At 36.7% G+C, this 21,870-nt stretch overlaps 4 protein-coding genes across 4 annotated transcripts in view; 1 reads left to right on the top strand and 3 right to left on the bottom strand.

Moving 5' to 3' along the window:
* cfap53 (cilia and flagella associated protein 53) overlaps positions 1-2,530 on the bottom strand; it is a 5,419-nt gene extending 2,889 nt beyond the window's left edge. Inside the window, exons 1-4 of the mRNA XM_073825257.1 lie at positions 2,412-2,530; positions 1,175-1,404; positions 923-1,096; positions 491-840 (exon numbers count right to left, since the gene is read on the bottom strand). Coding sequence (XP_073681358.1) covers positions 491-840; positions 923-1,096; positions 1,175-1,404; positions 2,412-2,480 — 823 coding nt within the window. The 5' untranslated portion in view covers positions 2,481-2,530. The remainder of the gene's footprint in view (positions 1-490; positions 841-922; positions 1,097-1,174; positions 1,405-2,411) is intronic.
* A 1,395-nt stretch (positions 2,531-3,925) lies between these two features.
* Positions 3,926-9,822, top strand: chek1 (checkpoint kinase 1). The gene is made up of 13 exons (XM_073824662.1): positions 3,926-4,068; positions 4,303-4,375; positions 4,458-4,681; positions 4,840-4,904; positions 5,011-5,080; positions 6,756-6,944; positions 7,028-7,132; positions 7,304-7,399; positions 7,488-7,569; positions 7,690-7,855; positions 8,662-8,793; positions 8,910-9,011; positions 9,205-9,822. Exons 2-13 carry the CDS (start codon positions 4,311-4,313, stop codon positions 9,295-9,297), a joined length of 1,389 nt encoding a protein of 462 aa, XP_073680763.1. The 5' UTR covers positions 3,926-4,068; positions 4,303-4,310; the 3' UTR covers positions 9,298-9,822.
* A 562-nt stretch (positions 9,823-10,384) lies between these two features.
* On the bottom strand, positions 10,385-18,139 carry LOC141292626 (V-set and immunoglobulin domain-containing protein 10-like 2). Its single transcript, XM_073824661.1, has 12 exons — positions 18,070-18,139; positions 17,116-17,469; positions 16,411-16,689; positions 14,400-14,675; positions 13,481-13,738; positions 13,141-13,401; positions 12,772-13,062; positions 11,619-11,927; positions 10,966-11,088; positions 10,851-10,875; positions 10,667-10,773; positions 10,385-10,569 (listed from the first exon to the last, which is right to left on the bottom strand). Exons 1-12 carry the CDS (start codon positions 18,137-18,139, stop codon positions 10,469-10,471), a joined length of 2,454 nt encoding a protein of 817 aa, XP_073680762.1. The 3' UTR covers positions 10,385-10,468.
* Positions 18,140-20,608: 2,469 nt separating this feature from the next.
* nectin1a (nectin cell adhesion molecule 1a) overlaps positions 20,609-21,870 on the bottom strand; it is a 40,815-nt gene continuing 39,553 nt past the window's right edge. The window contains exon 8 of the mRNA XM_073824728.1: positions 20,609-21,705. Coding sequence (XP_073680829.1) covers positions 21,472-21,705 — 234 coding nt within the window. The 3' untranslated portion in view covers positions 20,609-21,471. The remainder of the gene's footprint in view (positions 21,706-21,870) is intronic.

Here is a 21,870-nt window from a genome sequence, read left to right as displayed (position 1 = left end):
TAAGTTAAATTTTTTATTATTTAAATAATAACACATTACAAAACTAAAAAAAACTCATTTAAAGATAATTTGTGAGATTTGCTAAATATTATATTTAACAGTGCTTTTATGTATTTTAATTTTTTTTTAAATAAAACAATTGTATAATATTTTAATATTTATTTATATTATTTAAAAATATTAGTTATAATATTTGATTTGTAATAAGTTTTTATATTTACTAATAAAAATGCATTTTAAATTGTATTTATTCATATTTAGTAATAGTAAAAAAAAAAAAAAAAAAAAAAAAAATATATATATATATATATATATATATATATATATATATATATATATATATATATATATATATCTTTTTTTTGAATGAATAACACATTACAAAACTAACCAAAATACCTTAATTTAACGATTAGGGAAATGAGCATGTCTGAACAGATACGGCAATAAACGATATGGTACAGACATTGTTCATCCCTATTAATAACTGTGGTTTGTTTTGGCTGATTTATCCTATTAAAATATATGACAAATACCAGTAACTGGGCCTCCTCTTGCTTCAGTTGCTTGGCCTGTAGTCTCTGCTGCTCAGTCGTTTCCATCTGCGCCTGCAGGAATGCCTTCTGCTGAAGGTTGTTCTCTCTCTGTCTTTGAACCTCTTGGTTATAGCGCTCATCTTTAGCCTGCCTGTCGCTTTCCCACATCTGGGCAAACAGGCTATCTTCTTCTTGTTGCATCCGTTGCACTACCTCTTTAGTGCGTATCTGAGCAGCACGCTCATTGCAGACCTCATCCTGTCTGCGCTTCATCTGCACGGCACGCAGCTCCTCACTCTGCTCTCTAAAACACAGAAAGATGGAACATCATGTAGCTTTGGATCAAAGTTCAAGTTTGTCCAATCACTAATGATACAGTGTTCTACCTGAAGAGCTGATCAAGTTTCTCAGCAGCAAGTCTCTGTCTCTCACTCTCTCTTCTCTCTCGTAGAGTCGTGGCTCTTTCAAGCATCTTAGCTTGCCTCTCTGAAACTGACTCCTTTTTTGCCTCCATCTCCCTGAAGATCTCTCTCTCCTCTGATTCTAGCAGCTCACGGAGCCTGTCAAATGCAAGCCAAAGTCATTTTGCTATACAGTGAGATGATTCTTAATAATTTATGAGGTTATTCCATTCAAACCTTTCCCTCCTTTCATCAATGTCCATCTGGTACTGCTCTCTCGCTTCCTGGAGACGTCTACTAATAGTGGCCGACACCATCCGGCGCTGTGTGTTACTTTCCCAGCGCATTCTCACATCACAGGAGCTTTGATTCTTGGTAAACTCAAGCACTTCATTCCGTACTGCCTCCTGTTTCCTCCTCCGCAGAAAGATGTCGTCTACGTCTTTGGATAAAGGATGCTTTGCTCTCTGAAGTGTACATTTTTGAGTTGAATATTAACACAAAAAAAATTGAAATAAGGTGCATGTACACTACCAGTCAAAAGTTTATTAACAGTGTTTTTTGAAGTATCTTCTGCTCACCAAGCCTGCATTTATTTGATCCAAAGTACAGCAAAAACAGTACAATTTTGATATATTTTTACTATTTAAAATAACTGCTTTCTATTTGAATATATTTTAAAATGTAATTTATTCTTCTGATTTTTAAGCTACATTTTAAACATCATTACTCCAGTCACGTGATCCTTCAGAAATCATTGTAATATTCTGATTTGCTGTTTAATAAACATTTATTATTATTATTATGTTGAAAAACAGCTGAGTGGTCTTTTTCAGGTTTTTTTAATGAATAGAAAGTTCAGAAGAACAGCATTTCACAAAAGCTGACTCCAAGCTTTTGAATGGTATAGTGTATAATGTTACAAAAGCTTTTTATTTAAGATAAATGCTAATTTGTATCTTTCTATTCGTCAAAGAATCCTGGAAAAAATGTACTCAACTGTTTTAAATATTGATAATAACAATAAAAAATAAAATCAGCATTTTAGAATGATTTCTGAAGGATCACACTTAAGACTGGATCAATGATGCTGAAAATGTAGCTTTGATCACAGGAATAAATTACATTTTAAAATATATTCAAATAGAAAGAAGTTATTTTAAATAGTAAAAACATTTCACAACATTACTGCTTTTGCTGTATTTTGAATCAAATGAATGCAGGCTTGGTGAGCAGAAGCATTTTACTTTTCAAAAACTTTTGACTAGTAGTGTACATTAAATGTCTACATTACCACGTATTTAATTTAACCTAAAGTTAACTATAAATATTATGAAAGAGACAAATTGAAATCTTGATTGAAAGGATTAAAGGTATCTTGAATATTTTCATGTAAATCCATGGGATTTGGGGGAATTTGAGGAAAAAGTTGGGTCCGAAATTTTAGTATACTACTAACTTACTACTAACTCACCAGTGCAACTGAATGTCCAGGTCCAGTTACTTCCCGACATCGTGGTCTGCTTCGGTGGGCTGTCAACATCTTAAAAGCTTTTTTTATTCCACCTTCCTAGAGTCTACCTAGCTTTAGTAATAACCGTCCAGCTGTACATTTGTGTTTACTGCACTGAACTGATGTTGCCATAACAACGACAGGCTACTTCAGTTTACGTTCAGGTTCTGTTATGTGATAAAAGCAACATATATAACGATGGTGATTATGACAACTTGCAATTGTGGTTTGCAGTATTTAAATGCTAAAATTAAATGTCTTGTCACAAAAAGAAATCTTATTAGGCTACTGTGAATTTGTTTGCCTTGATCGCTGTGACAGGCGAACTTTTATTTTGTATAGTTTTCAAGCTGTGGAAGCTATACAAAATAAAAGCGCTCAAATTTACTTTATGTTGCCTGTAAGAAAAAAAAAACAGAGAATCAAACATTTACACATCCGTTCCTTACTATTCTTTGGAACCTATATTACAAAGGGCTCATGTAAAGTATATACACTACCAATCAGTTTTTGAACAGTTTTTTACAGTAGGTTTTAAGTATTTTCTGCTCACCAAGCCTGCATTTATTTGATCCAAAGCAAAGCAAAAACAGTACAATTTTGAAATATTTCTACTATTTAAAATAACTGTTTTATATTTGATTATATTTTAAAATGTAATTTATTCCTGTGATTTCAAACCCCTTTTTATTTGTTTAAAAAACTGAACTTTAGCATCATTACTCCTGTGACATGATCCTTTAGAAATCATTCTAATATTCTGATTTGCTGATCACAACACATTTATTATTATTATTATTATTGCTGAAAACAGCTGAGTAACTTTTTTTAGGTTTCTTTGATGAATAGAAAGTTCAGAAGAACGCTAAATAAAAATAAAATAAAAATAATAATTTCTATAATTTCTTAACTAAAAAACCTCCAAGCTTTTAAATGGTATAGTGTATAACGTTACAAAAGCTTTTTATTTCAGATAAATGCTGATATTTTTGAATCCTGAAAATACTTATGTACTCAGTTGTTTTAAATATTGATGATGATGATGATGATGATGATTATAATAACAATAATGAACAGCAAATCAGCATTTTAAAATGATTTCTGAATGATCATGTGACACTGACGACTGGAATAATAATGCTGAAACTTTAGCTTTCATCGCAGGAATAAATTACATTTTAAAATATATTCAAATAGAACGCTTTTGCTGTATTTTGGATCAAATAAATGCAGGCTTGGTGAGCAAAAAAGACTTTTTTTTAAAAACATAAACAAATCTTAATGAATATCAAAAAAGTTTTGACTGGAAGTGTAACTCACAATCATATTTAGTTGGCATATCTTCTATGATTTTTATTTATAAAATACTTCGAAACAATTCCCCTCATTTTTAAAGTTGCTGCTAGCTTAAGCTTTTATTTTAAAACTCTCCTCTCCAACCGCTTCCGGTGATGTCACGTCTCCAGAACGCGCCAAAGTTTGGACTACCTCGGTTGTTATTATCTCGGATATTTCTGTCTAGACACTTACAACGGGTGTGTGAAAACGTACCATCAGATAAAATAAACAACCTGCATCAAATGGGACAACTTTAACACTAATAAAGCTGAGTCGTAAGGTATGTTTATTACAAAATAACACGAAATTAACATCGGACAGCCAGAGGTTATCGTATTTGACGTTTCACTGCATACAGTTCCTTCCCCCAGTCTTATTTAGCATGTGCATTATGTTTGTTTACTCAAAACTAAAATATTCTGTGTATGTGTTCTAGTCGTTTTAGCATTTATGATCTTTTTTTTTTAAGTGCTGCTTATTACTATTAGTTTTCATGGTTGTTCTGACTCCACAGGTTTGATCATGGCTGTGCCTTTTGTTAAAGACTGGGATGTGGTGCAGACACTTGGAGAGGGGGCGTATGGAGAGTAAGTAACCAGTATTCTTTTTATTAGTTTCATCCTGATTTGGTAAAGTCATAATGTATTAATCTGCTTTAAATTATTGTAGGGTGCGACTGCTGGTCAACAAAAAGACAGAAGAGGCTGTGGCGGTGAAAGTTGTGGACATGGCAAAAGCCAAGGATTGCATAGAAAATGTAAAGAAAGAGGTGTGCATATGCAAGATGCTTTCACACCCAAACATTGTACGTTTCTTTGGGCACAGGAGTGAGGGGACGACACAGTACATCTTCCTGGAGTACTGTAGCGGAGGAGAGCTCTTTGACAGAATTGGTGAGATAAACATAGATTATTAGAAATAATAAATTAAACACATTAATTGGGTTTTTGTTGGAGCTGTTTCTTAGTCCAGTATAATGTGGATCTGTTTGTGAAGAGCAAATATTGAAGATTCTACTCAAAGTGTAATTTTTTTTTTCTCATTTTAACAGAGCCGGATGTTGGGATGCCAGAAAAGGAGGCGCACAGGTTTTTTCAGCAACTAATAGCTGGTGTGGTAAGTGTCAGTTTTGTGAATATTATTATTTTTTATTTACTCTGTGTTTATGAATGGTTTTCACTCCACCATCTTATTTTTAAAACTAGATCTCTCTCGCTTACAGGAATATCTTCACAGTGTTGGGATTACACATCGTGACATAAAGCCTGAGAATATTCTTCTTGATGATAAAGGTACATCTAAATCAGGGGTGCCCAACCCTGTTCCTGGAGATCTACTATCCTACAAAGTTCAGCTCCAACCCTGAACAAATACACCTGAACCAGCTAATTAATCTCTTAAGTAGCACTTGATAATTACAGACAGCTGTGTTGGAGCAGGGCTGGAACAAAAGTCTGCAGGTAGGTAGATCTCCAGGAACAGGGTTGAGCAGCCCTGATCTAAATGGTCTTGTGTTCTGATTGGTCATTACAACATTCCAGCCACACTAATATTATATATGTAACAGTGATAGCTGTGAAACAAACCCTCACAGCACCCATAATACTAAATTATTATTAATGTAGGTCCTTGCACACAGTCCAAAAAAAATTGTCATGCACAGACCATCTCGGTGGCTCAGAATTGTCAAAATTCTTGCTACGGATGCAAAAAATACATATCTTTTTGGGTTTGGGGACTCCCAGAGGGCAAGGAAGTGGTGCATGGAAAAATGTTAAAGAAAAAAAGGGGAAAAGTAGTAATAATAATTTGAAATAAATAGGTGTAAAATGTATAAATGTAAGAAACCTATTTGGTGCATAAAAATCATTCAAATTTAAATAAATTTAAATTAAAATAAAAAATAGTTTATTTATTAAATAATGCATTACAGTACTATAACAAGTAGGAATCCTAAATAATGTACTGTAATATAATGTAAATGTATAATTAAAAAATATTCTTTTCATTTTAAATATTTTTTTTTTCATTTAAATATATTTTAAAATGAAATTTATTCATGTGATCAAAGCACAATTTTCAGCATCATTACTCCAGTCTTCAGTGTCACACGATCCTTCAGAAATCATTCTAATATGCTGATTTGCTATTCAAGAAACATATTTAATTATTATTATCAATATTTAAAACAGTTGAGTACAGGATTCTTTGTTGAATAGAAAGATCTAGGGTTCAGCATTTATCTGAAATAAAAAGCTTTTGGAGGGTGGGGGGGGGGTCTTGGAAATTAATACTTTTGTTTAGCAAGGATGCTTTTAAAGACATTTATGTTACATAATTTCTATTTCAGAAATTTTCTATTTACTTAGTTTTTTCTAATTTTGCTGTACTTGGTGAGCAGAAGACACTTCTTTAAAAAACGTACTGTTCAAAAACTTTTGACTGGTCGTGTATATAGTTGCCTTAAAATACTTGCATTGCTAATAAATGCTTACTAAATACTTGTTGTCATCCAAATTTATGTCTTTCTTTCTTCAGTCATAAAGAAATAGTTTTTTGAGGAAAACATTTTAGGATTTGTCTCCATATAGTGGACTTAAATGATGCTTCCGAGTTTGAATGTCCAAAATGCAGTTTAAATGCAGCTTCAAATGGCTCTAAACAATCCTAGCTGAGGAAGAGGGATCTTATCTAGCGAAAACATCATTTTCTTTAAAAAAAAAAAAAAAACTATATACTTTTTAACCTTAAAGGCTCATCTTGTCTAGCACTGCCATGCACATGCGTACTCTGTGTAATCCGGGTCAATACAGTTTCTTTAAGATTGAAGAAAGACATGAACATCTTGGATGACAACAGGGTGAGTGCATTATCTGTAAATTTGTTTTGGAAGTAAACTAATCCTTTAAAATACTAAATGCATAAATTATAATTTTTTTTTTATATCCTATTTATATTTTCTTTAAGATAATCTGAAGATCTCTGATTTCGGACTGGCTACCATGTTCCGTCACCGTGGCCGGGAGCGGGTGTTGAACCGTCTGTGTGGTACACTGCCCTATGTTGCCCCTGAACTCATGTCACGCTCCGCATTCCACGCTCAACCTGCGGACACTTGGGCTTGTGGCATTGTGCTCACTGCAATGTTAGCTGGAGGTAATACAACAGTTTTCTGTGTGTGTCCATCATAGACTTCATTTTTGTGGAGTTTAGCTGTTGTAAGCTGCATTTTCCTATAGAGTTACCATGGGACCAGCCGAGTGAAACCTGTCAGGAGTATTTGGATTGGCTAGATAAGAAAATCTACCTCACACCCTGGAAGAAAATTGACGCTGTTCCACTAAGTAAGCTTCTTATGAGTTATTTAATTCAGTATATTTCAGTATTTAATTTTCTTTGTGTTCATTTAGACCAGACATGTGGGCTCCTTTGAACACCTGCACAAATGCTGAGAAATGTTTTAATGTTTAAAAACACCTGTGATGCTGTTTTATTTGTTTTATTTTCTCTGTCAGGTTTGCTATCGAAGATATTACTGCATAATCCAGAGGACAGATTCACCATTCCTGAAATTAAGAAACACCGTTGGTTTAGCAGAAGTTTCAAATCAGGTACTGCTTTCAAAGATCAGCTCAGTAATTGTTTTTGTGTATTTCAAGAATGTTTGTGATTCTTTTGGATCTGAATTTTTGACCACAGCAGTAAAACGACAGAGCGACACACCAGTAACCAAGATGCATCGGGCTGACTCAGAGGTCTCACAGCTGAGACGAAAAAACAGGTCAGTATGACAAATACACGAGGCAGATGACTTGATAGTTTAGTACAAATACAAATTGTACAGTTTATGCTGGATTACGTTTTAAGGAGCAGATCCATCACTACCTGTATGTTTCTGCAGTGATGACAGAGCACAGATCTCCAGCTCTCAGCCTGAGCCACAGGGATTGTGGGAGAAGGAGGTGGTTCCGGTTCACGCTGATGTCAGTGTCAGCTTTTCACAGCCTACCTGTGTTGACCACATGCTGCTAGGAACCCAACTGCTTGGCACACCAGGTGCCAGCCAGGTAACCTGTTCTATAAATTGAAAATTTATGATAATATACTGATTTATTGTTGTGTTTTAAAGGATTAGCTTACTTGCAGAATAAAAAATTCCTGATAATTTACTCACCCTCATGTCTTCCAAAATGAAGCTCCAAATTGCAGCTTCAAAGGGCTCTACACGATCCCAGCTGAAGAATAAGGTTTTTATCTAGTTAAATGATTGGCCATTTTCTGAAAAAATGTAAATTTATATACTTTTTAACCACAAATGCTCATCTTGCACTAGCTGGTCTCTATGGAAAGGTCACGCCTGACTTGGGCTGAAGTACCGACCCAGTGTTTACAAAGCGAACATGCAAAGAAAGTCAATCTGCCTTTACAAATAAAGGTAAAACAACAATGTCTGACAATTTTGAAGTTGGAGGAGAAAATGAGATGGAGTTTTTTGCGCTTTCCTATTTCTGGTTAAAAAGTATATATATTTGTATTTTCTGTAGAAAATGACTGAACATTTCGCTAGATAAGACCCTTATTTCTAGGCTGTGATCATGTAGAGCTCTTGGAAGTTGCATTGAAACTGCAATTTGGACCTTCAATCTGTTGATCCCCATTGAAGTCCACTATATGAAGAAAAATCCTGGAATGTTTTCTTGGAATGAAGTTGCATTGAAACTGCAATTTCTTTTTTCACTTCATGTCCGAGTTACTTTTATTGTTGTAATTTGGGTTGATTTAACTAAAAGGTTATAGGTCTTTTTTTTTATTCATTTATTTATTTAATGAATAATGTTTAATTGTTAAAGACTTCATTTATTTAATTTTTCAGAGCCCATGGCAGCGGTTGGTGAGAAGAATGACCAGGTTCTTTACTACGGTAAAGGCAGAACCGTCTTGTGTTGCTCTCCGTGATGCCTGCATTGCAATGGGTCACACATGGAAACAGAGCTGCACCAATCAGGTAAACCAGATAAAACAAATCAGTTGTAATATTTAAAGCATTTGAAGTGCTTAGCACTAAATCTTGAACCATATTTTGCACTGATCTTCTCGTTTTTTCTCTTTTTTGATTCATAGGTGACAGTGTCCACAATGGATCGCCGCAACAATAAGCTGATCTTCATAGTGCACTTCCTGGAAATGGAGGAACGCATTTTAGTAGACTTCCGCCTGTCAAAGGTTAAAACAAGCCCAACCATTAAATTACTTCTATGCTATCATTTGTTAATTGCATATACTACACTATGATGCTTCTAAGTTAATCGGTAACACAACTAAAACTAATATCAAGAATCTTTCAGTGAAAAATATGTATATTTTTTATTTGAATAGTTAAGAACTGTCTTCTCAAAATTATTCTTTTGTGTTCTAGGGTGACGGTTTGGAATTCAAGAGGATGTTCCTGAAACTAAAACAGAAGCTGTCTGACATTATTAGCAACCAGAAGGTTTTGCCTCTGAATTGATGTGTTCACATTTTTACATGCAAACTCTGCTTTCACATATGCGTACACACAGGTACACTAAGTTGTTTTATGATCGTGGAACATTTTTAGATTTGCTTGTTTGTAGTTGTGTATGTTTGTTTTTCTGATTTCTGTGTGAAGAAGTGAGGAGGAACTGTCAAGTTTAGTTTATCTCTTCATGTTCCGTTACTATGAAGAGAGGGTTTAATTTCTGCCACTTGACAAGATGTGAGTATCTGAATGTGAAAAACAAAACTGAAAATAAATCTGTCATTAATAATGCAGTTTGGCATAGTGGGCTGTTGAAATTAGAAAAAGTTGAAAGAAACAATGAGAGACCTTTTTTGGAGCATGTAACATGATCATAGTGCTTTAGGCAGTTCACTGTTTAGAGAATCAAACTAATACCAATAATGTTCAGCCTTCATTTTATTAAACGTATATAAAGGAGTACATTTTGTTTGCAAAGACTGCTTGTTTGAAAATATCAAACTGTCAATTACTTAAATGGTTTACCAAGAACCCAGGATTTTTAGAAGCAGTTAAAATCAGTTTAGTTCAATGTAAATAGACACATTAAAGGTGAATGCAAAAGTAGTCAAGTAATCTGTGTATTCATGTGGAAAGATTGCTGAAAACGTGCTTTGTATTACCTCAGAAGTAAACAGTTAAAGAGTTAGTTCACCCAGAAATTAAAATTCTGTCATTAGTTTCTTACCCTCAAAGTATTACTGTAGCTTCATAGAATTCAGTTGAGTTGCTGTCTATGCAGAAAAATATGGTCAGAAAACTCTGGGATTTTATCAAAAATATTTTCATTTGTGTTCCAAAGATGAACAAAGGTCTTATGTGTACCTGAGGGTGAGGAATTAATGACAGAATTATTATTTTTGGGTGAAATATCATTTTAAATATAGCAAAAAATTATAACAATCCTGCTGTTAATTAACAAAATGTGCTTGTTTTCTAGTTATACCAAAACCAGGTTAGCTTTCGGATATCTGGAGCTAATCTAAATGGGAGATGCTTGCTAGAAAACTCCTTAATTGATATTAGTATAAAATTACATTCAACACAAAAAACTTTTCCTCCTTTTTTGTTTACTTCTATTGATGAAGATTAAAGTGTAGTGAATTTACGATAATAAACATGACTGTGGTCAGCCTTGGGTTTAGCTTGAGGCCATGACAGTTATAGTTACGTTGACCGGCTCCTCGCCAGGAGGAAGGTTTGTAGGTGTTGCGCTTGGCCTGGGCAGTGCCATTGGTGCCGCTGCAAGAAAAATATTTTATTTGCATTGCCGAGGTTGAAGTGAAAGACTTTTACATTTTTTGGTATGGGATGATGGTATGTCAGTCGCGTGAGGTACCTGGACTAGCTGATTGGCTTGGTTGTCCTGTACCTCTCTCCCCCTCTGCTGTCCCACCAACCTCATCCTCAGGGAAGTTAATGTTCTCTCGCGACTGGCTGTTCTGCCTGAAAACACAAATAGTGTTAAAAGTAGTAAAGTAATAGTAAAAAACTAACTGTAAAATATCAATTGTTAAACATACCTTCCAAATATCAAGTCATGAAGCCCTGTAAAGTGTGAAAGTAGTATTAGCATGCATCTGTGCTAGAGTGTTAACTAACCAGTAATTTATTTCCTAAAACATTAAAGATACTCACGTGGGTTATTGTTGCGGTTCCGTACCACATACATGAAGAGCAGTATAGTAATTATTGTGGCTATGATCATGCCCCCGATGGCTGCCCCGATCACAGCTGGGTAGGCATTGAAGGGAGGGTCGGCTGGAAGACAGCATACCTATTTCAGCTTCACAAAACCAATTGTCACAATTGCATAGTTTACCGTGGCAATCGGACATTTTCTTAAGAGCTTATTGCATAATATCAATTGTACTGTACATAGTTTTTGGGAATTAGTTTAAACACTTGGGTTAATTAGTTGATGTAGCATCATTAGCATATAAGATTATACAGATTTTCTTTAGAGGTAAGTTATCAGACAGAATGAGATGAGTAGATAAAGTAACCTCAGGAAAGCGCAAGTTAACAGGTAAAGAGGAAAGGAACAAAGGAAGAGAGATGTGTGGGTATGGAAGTGGTCAAGTGATTGTGCATTTCACCTGAATGGACAACAAAACAAAAAACAACAGCATTAGATCTTCAATGAGTGGTAAACAAAATTAGTAAAAATAATTTTCACAACAATAAAAAAAACACTTTTACTCTGGTATTTTGATATATAAATAATTGTTATCCATGTTTAGATGTGCACTGATTGTATAATTTTCAATGTCCTTTGTAAGTGCTCTCACCTGGGCTCTTTATCTCTGAAGGGATTCCAGTGGTGCGATGGTTGATGGCAGTAATGCGAAATACATAGCTTTCAATGGGATCCAGCTTGTTGACTTGGTAGTTTCGGGAATCAGGCTCTAGATCTATTACTTTAAGCCAGGGAAGGTCACTGTTTCTTTTCTTCACAGGTTCAGGGAGCCTCTGGCGCTCGATGAAGAACCCGGTGAGGTTACCCTCAGTCTGGAGCTTCCACTCTATGTCAACATCGGTCCTTTGACGACTGTTGTAAATGATCTTACTGATGCTTATATTTGGGGGCATTGGGTATTCTGAAACAGGTTGATTGAGAAAGTCAATCATTTATATGTAAAAATGGTTAATGTAACCAATTAGTAAGCTACCAGAGTTGGGAAAGACATCATGCATCCTTGTGCTTATCTATAGCAGGGCTAGGAAAATTCAGTGGCGGAGGGCCACTGTCTTGCAGAGTTTCAGTAGCCCCACAAGATCCAGGGGCAAGGTTGGATCTAGATCCAACTCCTCCCACCTTACATATCCCCAAACCTAACCATCTCCACCCCCTGGATGTGGATGTAACCTTGACTCCCTGGATCTTGTGTTCTGCAGTGAGGACTATCTTCAGAGTTTCATTTGAGTTCCAGAGCATTTTGAACAAGTTAATCAATGTCTTCAAGATCACTAGAAAGCTACAGGCAGATGTGTTTGAGGGTTGGAGCTGGACTCTTTAGGACAGTGGCCCTCCAGGACCGAGGTTTCCCAGCCCATTTGATAGATAACATGCATACTTGTGTTTATCTACCTTGTATATCAGGGATAGAAAAGCTTGGTCCTGGAGGGCCAGTGTCTAGAGTTTCAGTAGTTTCAGATGGGTAGGTTTAGGGATATGTAAGGTGAGAGGAGTTGGATCTGGATTCAGCCTTGCCCCCTGGATCTTGTGTTCTGCAGTAATGACTATCTCCAGAATTTTGCTCCAACCCTAATCGAACATGGCGAACTAGATCACTAGAATGCTACAGGCAGGTGTGTTTGAGGGTTGGAGCTAGACTCTGTAGGACAGTGGCCCTCCAGGACCAAAGTTTCCCAGCCCTTGTGTAGTGTACCTGTGTATTATCTCAAGTAGATTGTCAGTGTAATATTTAAAGACTTGCTTACTCTTCACCATCAGCATAATGGGGATCTCTGCCCCACCGACTGCATTGGTAGCTGAACACCAGTAATGGCCAGTGTCTGTATTGCTGTCCGTTTCCCGCACAGTCAAGTTGGTCCAGGCTGCAGCTCGCTCCAGGACGTACTTCTTCGGAACCTCATTCACTTGCTGTTTCAGGTTGTTGTACCAGGTGATCTCTGTGATGGGGTAGTTTCTACTCAAGATACAGGTGAGCTGGGCATCGCTGCCCTCATAGACGGTCATCAAACTGCGCTGGGTCACTAGGACAGGTGCCTCTGAAGATGGGAAGAAAGGACACAGTTTTAAAAGGATTGTTTTACATTCAAGAAGAGTAAGGACTAGCCCTTTCTTACCTAGTTTTAAAACACACTGTTTGGTCTCCTTAGTCAATGGATGTTTTGCATGGCATACAAAGGCTTTGCCACTGTAGGTAGCGCTTGACCGCAAAACCAGGATGTTTGCGTTCTCCTCAGATGTGCCTTGCATGTCCCCTGAGCTGGAGACCCACCACACCAGGGCTCGAGGAAACCCACCCTCCCAGGAGCAGGACAGCATTAGGTACTCATTGTTTCGAGTTGCATATGCAGAACACTTCGGATCTCCATAGGGCATCCCTGGCGTTAAGAGAATGCTCTATTTACTGACCTTTCATTGATCTTAAAGTGAACAAGGTGCTCTTGGTTGTACACTTACAAGTTCTGACACTGCAGCTTTTGATTTCATTCGATGTGATGTGTGAGCCTTGGCAGATGAAGATGGAGTTGTTCGCAGTGTCTTGACCTTTCTGAATCTTGGTGATGTTTGTGAGTCCCTCGCTCTCTTCGCCAAACACGTACGGGGTCCATTTCAATAAGGGAGCAGGGATACCACCTTCCCAGGTACACTGGAGGGCCAGGTCAGTGTAATTGTTTACTGGTTGGATTGAGCAAGTCGGAGCGCCATCTGGAGGATCTGTGGGAACAAAATCATTGTGTAACACAGGGCAGTGAAATGGATCTGAGGTAATTCGGGCTAATTTAGGAAACTGATAGAGGCAGAGATGCGTTCCTGAAATTGAGCCAAACGAAGAGGTCGGATTAGGTGTCTGTTATTTATCTACACAGTGGTAACAGCTAGTCGACTTCTCGAAAGTTCAGGGGTATCATTCCTGCTATAACTGAGCCAAATTTAAAGTCATATCATGAGATGGTGTTGCTGTTTTAGTATACAGAATTGGTGGGGTTGTCAGTCAAGAATAGATGTACAGTATATTCAAGGCATGAAGGGGAGATTGAGGTGTTATGACAAAACAATACTAGGCCTTTTGGCCTTTCTTGACTTGTCATAGCACAGAAACAATCACACCAGCTGTATACCTTCAGTTCTCAGAACTGTCCTTCACCTCCTCCAGATGCACGTCCTCAATCGGCCACTCTGGAAGTCTGACACCTTTGTTTACGTAACTGTCTGTACCTTCGTGTGTGTGTGTGTATGTGTGTTAGTGTGAAGGAAAAGGTGTAAGAGGAAGCAAATGCAAGAAATTTCAGAAGGAAACTTGAGGAAGCTATGAAAGGACAGGTAGAAGAAACAGGTGGCCACCAAAATCCAGTCAGGGATTTGCGGGAGCACTCACAGTAGACGGTGAGGGTGATGGTTTTCCTGGAGCGAGTGTTCAGGTAAGTGTTCTGAGCCAGGCATGCGTAGTGGCCCGTGTGCATGCGGAGGATCCTGTTGATGGTGTACTGTGGACCCGCATACACCTGGGAGTTGTTGTAGAACCAGACATACTGACTTGGGGGATTAGAAGAAGCTTGACACAGGAGAGATACTGTCTCTCTTTCCAGGGCAGAATAACCCCGTTCTGTTACTGAATAAGGAGTGACATCGATCTGAGGCTGGTCTGGACCAACTGGAAAAGAGCCAGAGATGTTTACCAAGCATATTCTCTTGAAATTGCATTTCATATCACACATAGAGTTGAGGTCAGAATTTGCAAAATGTTATTTAATTTAGCAAAATCGGAGGGATTATAGAAAATCCTTTTTATTTTTATTTTATACTGATCTGAATAAGATATTTCACATAAAAGACATTTGCATTTGTTTGTTTTAGTGATGTTCTTGAGTACTTTGTTTGTCTTGAACAGTTTAACTGTCCACTGTTCTTGAAAAACCTTCAGGTCCCACAAATTCTTTGGTTTTTCAGCATTTTTGTGTATTTTAACCCTTTCCACCAATGACTGTATGATTTTGGAATCAATCCTTTCACACTAAGGACAACTGAAGGAAACACAATGCATTAAGAGCCAGGGGGTGAAAACTTTTGGAATTTTAAGATCAGGGTAAATATAACTTATTTTTTTGTTTTCTGTTAAACATGTAAATATCTTCTGTAGCTTCTGAAGAGCATTACTAAATGAGGAAAAATATGACATTTGGAATATGACATTTCACCCCCTGGCTCTTAATGCATAGTTTTTCCTGTAATAGTTGCATACGAGTCCCTCAGTTGTCCTCAGTGTGAAAAGATGGATCTCAGAATCATACAATCATTGTTGGAAAGGGTTCAAATACACAAAAATGCTGAAAAACCAAAGAATTTGTGGGACCTGAAGGATTTTTCTGAAGAAAAGCAGGCAGTTTAACTGTTCAGGACAAACAATTGACTCATGAACAACTATCACTAAACAAAACAACACATCTGTGGATCATTCAGGTAACAACACAGTATTAAGAATCAAGTGTATGTAAACTTTTGAACAGGGTCATTTTTATAAATGCAACTATTATTTTCTGATTCTTATTTTAATACTGTGTTGTAACCTGAATGATTGACAGATGTTTTTTGTTTGTTTGTTTGTTTGTTTTAGTGATGTTCTTGAGTACTTTGTTTGTCTTGAACAGTTTAACTGTCCACCGTTCTTGAAAAACCTTCAGGTCCCACAAATTCTTTGGTTTTTCAGCATGTTTGTGTATTTTAACCCTTTCCACCAATGACTGTATGATTTTGGAATCCATCCTTTCACACTGAGGACAACTGAAGGAAACACAATGCATTAAGAGCCAGGGGGTTAGAACTTTTGGAATTTGAAGATCAGGGTCAGTTTAACTTATTTTGTCCTCTGTTAAACATGTATCTTCTGTAGCTTCTGAAGAGTAGTACTAAATGAGGAAAAATATGACATTTAGGCAAAATAAAAAAATGTACACATCTTCATTCTGTTCAAAAGTTTACGCCCCTGGCTCTTAATGCATAATTTTTCCTTCTGGAGCATCAGTGAGTTGTCCTCAGTGTGAAAAGATGGATCTCAAAATCATACAGTCATTGTTGGAAAGTGTTCAAATACACAAAAAATGCTAAAAACCAAAGAATTTTTCTGAAGAACAGTAGACAGTTTAACTGTTCAATACAATTATTCTCTTGTGTGAACTATATGTAAATGTCTTTTATGTGAAATATCTTATCCAGGTCAGTACTAAATAAAAAACATACATTTTGTATGATCCCTTTTTATTTTGGTACATTTTTTTTTATTTTTAGACTCTGCAAGGTGTATGTAAACGTTTGACCTCAACTGTATTAAATATCATATTAAAATTATATGTAGCATCTTGTGTATTTCAAAGAGTATTTAGAAGTCTTACAAATGGTGTCAAGCCAGACTCTGTCACTGCGCTGCTGGTTGACCTGGTTGCTAGCAATACACCTGTACCATCCAGTGTAATTCCGGTTGACATCAGTGACATTTAATTGGTTGTCGTCATAGATCTCAGCCACGGTGGTGAGCTGGCCTTCCCGGCTCTCTAGTTCCCATATGTAATTAACAGGCCCTGTGCCATTCTCCAGGCCACAGCGCATGGTCACTGATGTGCCCTCCACTGGCGAAGAGTCGCTCATCACAATGTAAGGTTTGGTCACTGGCACTGTTAAATTAATTACAATAGAGCCTCATTACTGATAAACCATGAAATAGTACTCATCTCCCTCATGTCTTTCCAAACCTGTAAGACCTTCGTTCATCTTCGGAATACAAATTAAGATATTTTAGATATTTTTTAAGGTTGAACCATTCATGTCACATGGACTATTTTAACAATGTCCTTACTACCTTTCTCAGTCTTGAACCTGGTAGCTCTTGAATTTCATCAAAAAATATCTTAATTTGTGTTCCGCAGATGAACGAAAGTCTTAGGGGTTTGGAACGACATGAGGGTGAGTAATTGATGACATATGAAGAACGGATACTGGTAATTTAGGGTTTTCTACACCATTCTAAATGTCAAAGGCACCCTAAATGAACCTTGAATTTGTTCAAATCAGTACTTAGACATCCTTTGATTACCACTGACCTAAAACGCGCAGAAATACATAGTAGTAATACAGCTTGGCTCCTTCAAGGGTATCATAGAGTGCCTGGCAGGTATACACTCCTTCTGCAGCCATAGGAAGCTTCTCGATGGACAGAGAGGCGCTGTTGCTGATCACTGTCAGATTACCCAAGTCATTGGCTAATTTCTGTATTTTGGGACCCTTCCCGAAGTTGTACACAATGGCACGGATGGTGTCCGTGCCTAGTTTGGTGAAGCCCCAAATGTAGACATCGGGCAAAGTAGGGCCACATTCTAAGATCACTCCACGTCCCACCACGCCATTGGTCCTGGTTTCACTGTATACCACCTGCCCCGGGTCCAAGATCTCTACGCCTGGAAGAGCACACAAATTTCGAATGTGGCAGTGCTTCAAGTTATTATTAGCATTGATTATGTGAATATATGCGACACTGGACCACAAAACCAGTCCTAAGTAGCATGGGTATATTTGCAGCAATAGCCAAAAATACATTGTATGGGTCAAAATTTTCGATTTTTCTTTTATGCCAAAAATCATGTTCCATGAAGATATTTTGTACATTTCCTACTGTAAATATATTAAAACTTAATTTCTGATTAGTAATATGCATTGCTAAGAACTTCATTTGGACATCTTTAAAGGCAATTTTCTCAGTATTTAGATTATTTTCGAATATTGTCCAATCCTAGCAAACTATACATCAATGGGAAGCTTATTTATTCAGCTTTCAGATAATGTATAAATCTCAATTTCAAAAAATTGCCTCTTATGACTGGTTTTGTGGTCCAGTGTCACATAAATATTTGTCCTCATTTGACAGATCAGAATCTGGACAAGAAAACAAATACTTCCAGTCAAGTGGAACAGTTAACAAATATATGATTGGAAGAATTAGTTGATAGCACTGAACAGAATATTAAAAAAATATAAAAAATGGTTATTGATATTCTTACCTTGAATGAGGAGGGGTATAAATAAAACAGTAAGGCAGATGTAAGGCCCCCTTAAAGCTCTGTGGACCATGGTGCCATGACTCTCATATCCAATGCATTGACCAAGATGTAAAAAAGCACAAAAACAGTCTCCCAGATAATAAAAGACAGAGAAAAATATCCAATGAATATAATGTGACCTGTCCGAGCGTATTACTGCCGAAGTCAACAGGCTTAATGAGAGAAAGAGGCAACTGAGTCTAAACTGATTTGGCTTGAATAATTTAGAGACCTTCCCCTCCATGTACAAGAATACAGTGGACTGGAGTAGAGAGGTTTAGGATGACACAATGATAGCTGTGTCTCATATATTATTGAAGGTGGCGGGATGGATGGCCGTTCTTGCATTCCATCACCCACAGTGAGAAAGAAAAAACCTCTGTTACATGCTGAGTTCTATCACAATGATTTATCTTTTATATATAAATAAATAACAGTTGTTAAAAATAAATTACAGTGATGTTACAGCATTAATGAATTCAATAAGTTGTTTCAGTAAGGCATATTTTTCATCAGTTTGGTAACCATCCATGCAATCCATGTCTCACTACCAAATTGTTTTAATGCAGGCTGCATGTAAAGATAGGTTCTGGCTGCTAGGTGCAATTTAACAAAATCTAAATTTAGATTACAGGGCTAGTTAGCCAGGTTCACAGCCCAAGGAGATGCACTTTAATCACAGATGCTGGCTCTTCTCTGAGCTCATCCCTTTCTGAGTTTGAGGTCAGAATTATACTACTGGTGTGTGTGTGTGTGTGTGTGTGTGTGTGTGTGTGTTTCCATCCATGACAGCTCAGTCAAGCAGAGGAAACAGAGTGCTCTCTACATTCATTCATGAGTTTCTCAAGTTACGCTTCCATGTGAAGTGCATAAACACACCAGGAAAGACAGTTAAGACTGCAAGTGTTTATGAAGTGTTTCCCATAAACAGTTGAGGTCAAAAGTTTTCATACACCTCGCAGATTCGGCAGAATGTTAATTATTTTAGCAAAATAAAAGGGGTAATACAATATGCATGTTGTTTTTTATTTAGTACTGACCTGAGTACGATATTTCGCATAAAATACATTTACATATACTCCACAAGAGAAAATAATAGTTGAATTAAAAAAAAATGACCCCGTTCAAAAGTTTACATACACTTGTTTCTTAATACTGTGTTGTTACCTGAATGATCCACAGCTGATTTTTTGTTTAGTGATAGTTGTTCATGAGTCAATTGTTTGTCCTGAACAGTTAAACTGCCCGCTTTTCTTCAGAAACATCCTTCAGGTCCCACAAATTCTTTGGTTTTTCAGCATTTTTGTGTGATTTCAGCAAAGATTGTATGATATTGAGATCCATCTTTTTACACTGAGGACAACTGAGGGACTCATATGCAACTATTACAGAAGGTTCAAACGCTCACTGATGCTTCAGAAAGAAAAACAATGCATTAAGAGCCGGGGGGTGAAAACTTTTGAACGGAATGAAGATGTGTACATTTTTTCCTAAATATCATATTTTTTCATTTAGTATTACCCTTTAAAGCTACAGAAGATACTTATATGTTTCGCAGAAGACAAAATAAGTTAGATTTACCCTGATCTTCAAATTCTAAAAGTTTTCACCCCTGACTCTTAATGCTTTGTGTTTCCTTCTGAAGCATCAGTGAGCGTTTGAACCTTCTGTAATAGTTCTGTAGTAGTTTAATAGAGTCCCTCAGTTGTCCTCAGTGTGAAAAGATGGATCTCAAAATCATACAGTCCTTGTTGGAAAGGGTTCAAATACACAAAAATGCTGACAAACCAAATCATTTTTGGGACCTAAAGGATTTTCCTGAAGAACAGCGGGCAGTTTAACTGTTCCCGACAAACAAGGGACTCATGAACTAAATGGGAAAAAAAACAGCCGTGGATCATTCAGGTAACGACAGTATTAAGAATCAAGTGTATGTAAACTTTTGAACAGGGTCATTTTTATAAATTCAACTATTAATTTCTCTTGTGGGCTATATGTAAACATCTTGTAACATGCGTTTTGTATGATCCCTCTTATTTTGCTAAAATAATTAACATTTTACAGATTCTTCAGGGTGTATGTAAACTGTAGACCTCAGCGCGTCCGCTTTCACAGGAAAAATATGACATTCGAAAGCGTTCAATACGCGTTCTTTGAGGTTCTGCTACAAGTTCTGTTGGTTTTAACACAAGGTTTACAGAAACGTCACTGCTCACACACTCATACAAATAGTTCATAATCTGAGTTATGTGATTAGCGCAAATCAGTTCTGTAACCAGACGAAACCAGCTGTGATCTGTCATTTTATGTTCGCGCCAGATGGCATACAGTATGTTAAATGCAATCTATAAATAGGTTTAATCAGATTACTGTTCCATTATAAATCTTGTGTAATCATCACAATAACGTTTTGCATTGCATTGCATTGCATTGCATCATCATATCGCGGTAAAATGCAAGAAAAATAAGCCTGTTCAAACTAATCAGACCGAAGCCAATGTGTATTTATTTATGCATTTATTAGTAGAAAAGAGAAAAAAATCACAACTGGTTAAAATATTACACCATTAATAGCTTATTCAATACCATATGGTCACTGTAACAACACACAAATACATATAATGCAATCCGTTCTCATGCTCTATACACTATATAAATACTTCTTATACACCGTGCATGGAGGAACTTTGTACCATTGTGCATGAATGTCACAAAGCATAATGTAAACAATAATAAAGGACAAATGACCAGAGATTCACGGTTCTACAGAAATACTTTCTGGAATTTGCTGGTGTGCTTGTAAAAAAAACTCTCACATACATATATATATATACAGCATATACATTATAAAGATGCAGATACATACGAATAATGATTATTTGATGAAGTATTGGTCAGATCATGTGACTGTTGCATGTTTCACTATTTCAATTTTAATAAAACACAATTACATTTTTTCAAGAATTTAGCTAGGGAAATATATTTTTACCGCTACCATGTTATCTTATTGTCGCAAGTTTACTATTATGAAAGTAGCTGTTTAAAAATGAAACAAATATGGTGGAAATTCCAAATGAAAGATGGATAACTGTACAGAATACAATAAACAATATGGGCCTGTTGTAAATGAAATGTACTGCCCACCGACCTACTAAGACAATGAGAATCTGATTTATTCTGTACACAGATCCAAAATCTACTCTGATTTAATCTGTTATTTTTCAGATTAATTCTAAGCAATATTATTATAAAAAATAAAAAATGTGCACACAAATCCAATTATGCTTTTTAAAAAGATCTATTCAGAAAAAAGTACACAATGACCAGAGCAACTGAAGAAAGACAGAAAGGTCACAAATGTGTTTATACGTACTGCTCTTTGGGGAAGGTGTATGAGGAGATGGGGCCGGGGGGTGTGGGGTACGTGAATATGGCGGTCTTGTTCCCGTGCTGAGTGTAGGGGTTTTGGGGCAGGAAGGTCAGAGGAGGTTGAATGGGAGGAGAGTGTTGCTCCAGATAATCCTCTTTGTTACACGCCAAACGGTAACTCACATAGTCGGCCGTGTTTGGTAGCTCGTCGTAGAACCTCCCGGGGCTCTGTGGGAACAAAGATACAAGGTCAGAGAATGAGAGAATAGCGCTGTGCATTTTTAATGAGGCACGTGGCAGACACCGTCTGCCTGATATTACGCACTCTAGTCAAGTTTGGACCTTTTTCCAATGACCATTTCTAGAATACATAAATCTTTAAAAAGTAGCAAA

Source organism: Garra rufa, chromosome 19 (assembly GCF_049309525.1).
Source record: "Garra rufa chromosome 19, GarRuf1.0, whole genome shotgun sequence".
Taxonomy (NCBI): Eukaryota; Metazoa; Chordata; class Actinopteri; order Cypriniformes; family Cyprinidae; genus Garra; species Garra rufa.
Note: the sequence above shows the minus strand (reverse complement) of the source record. Positions and strands in the feature narration are given on the sequence as shown.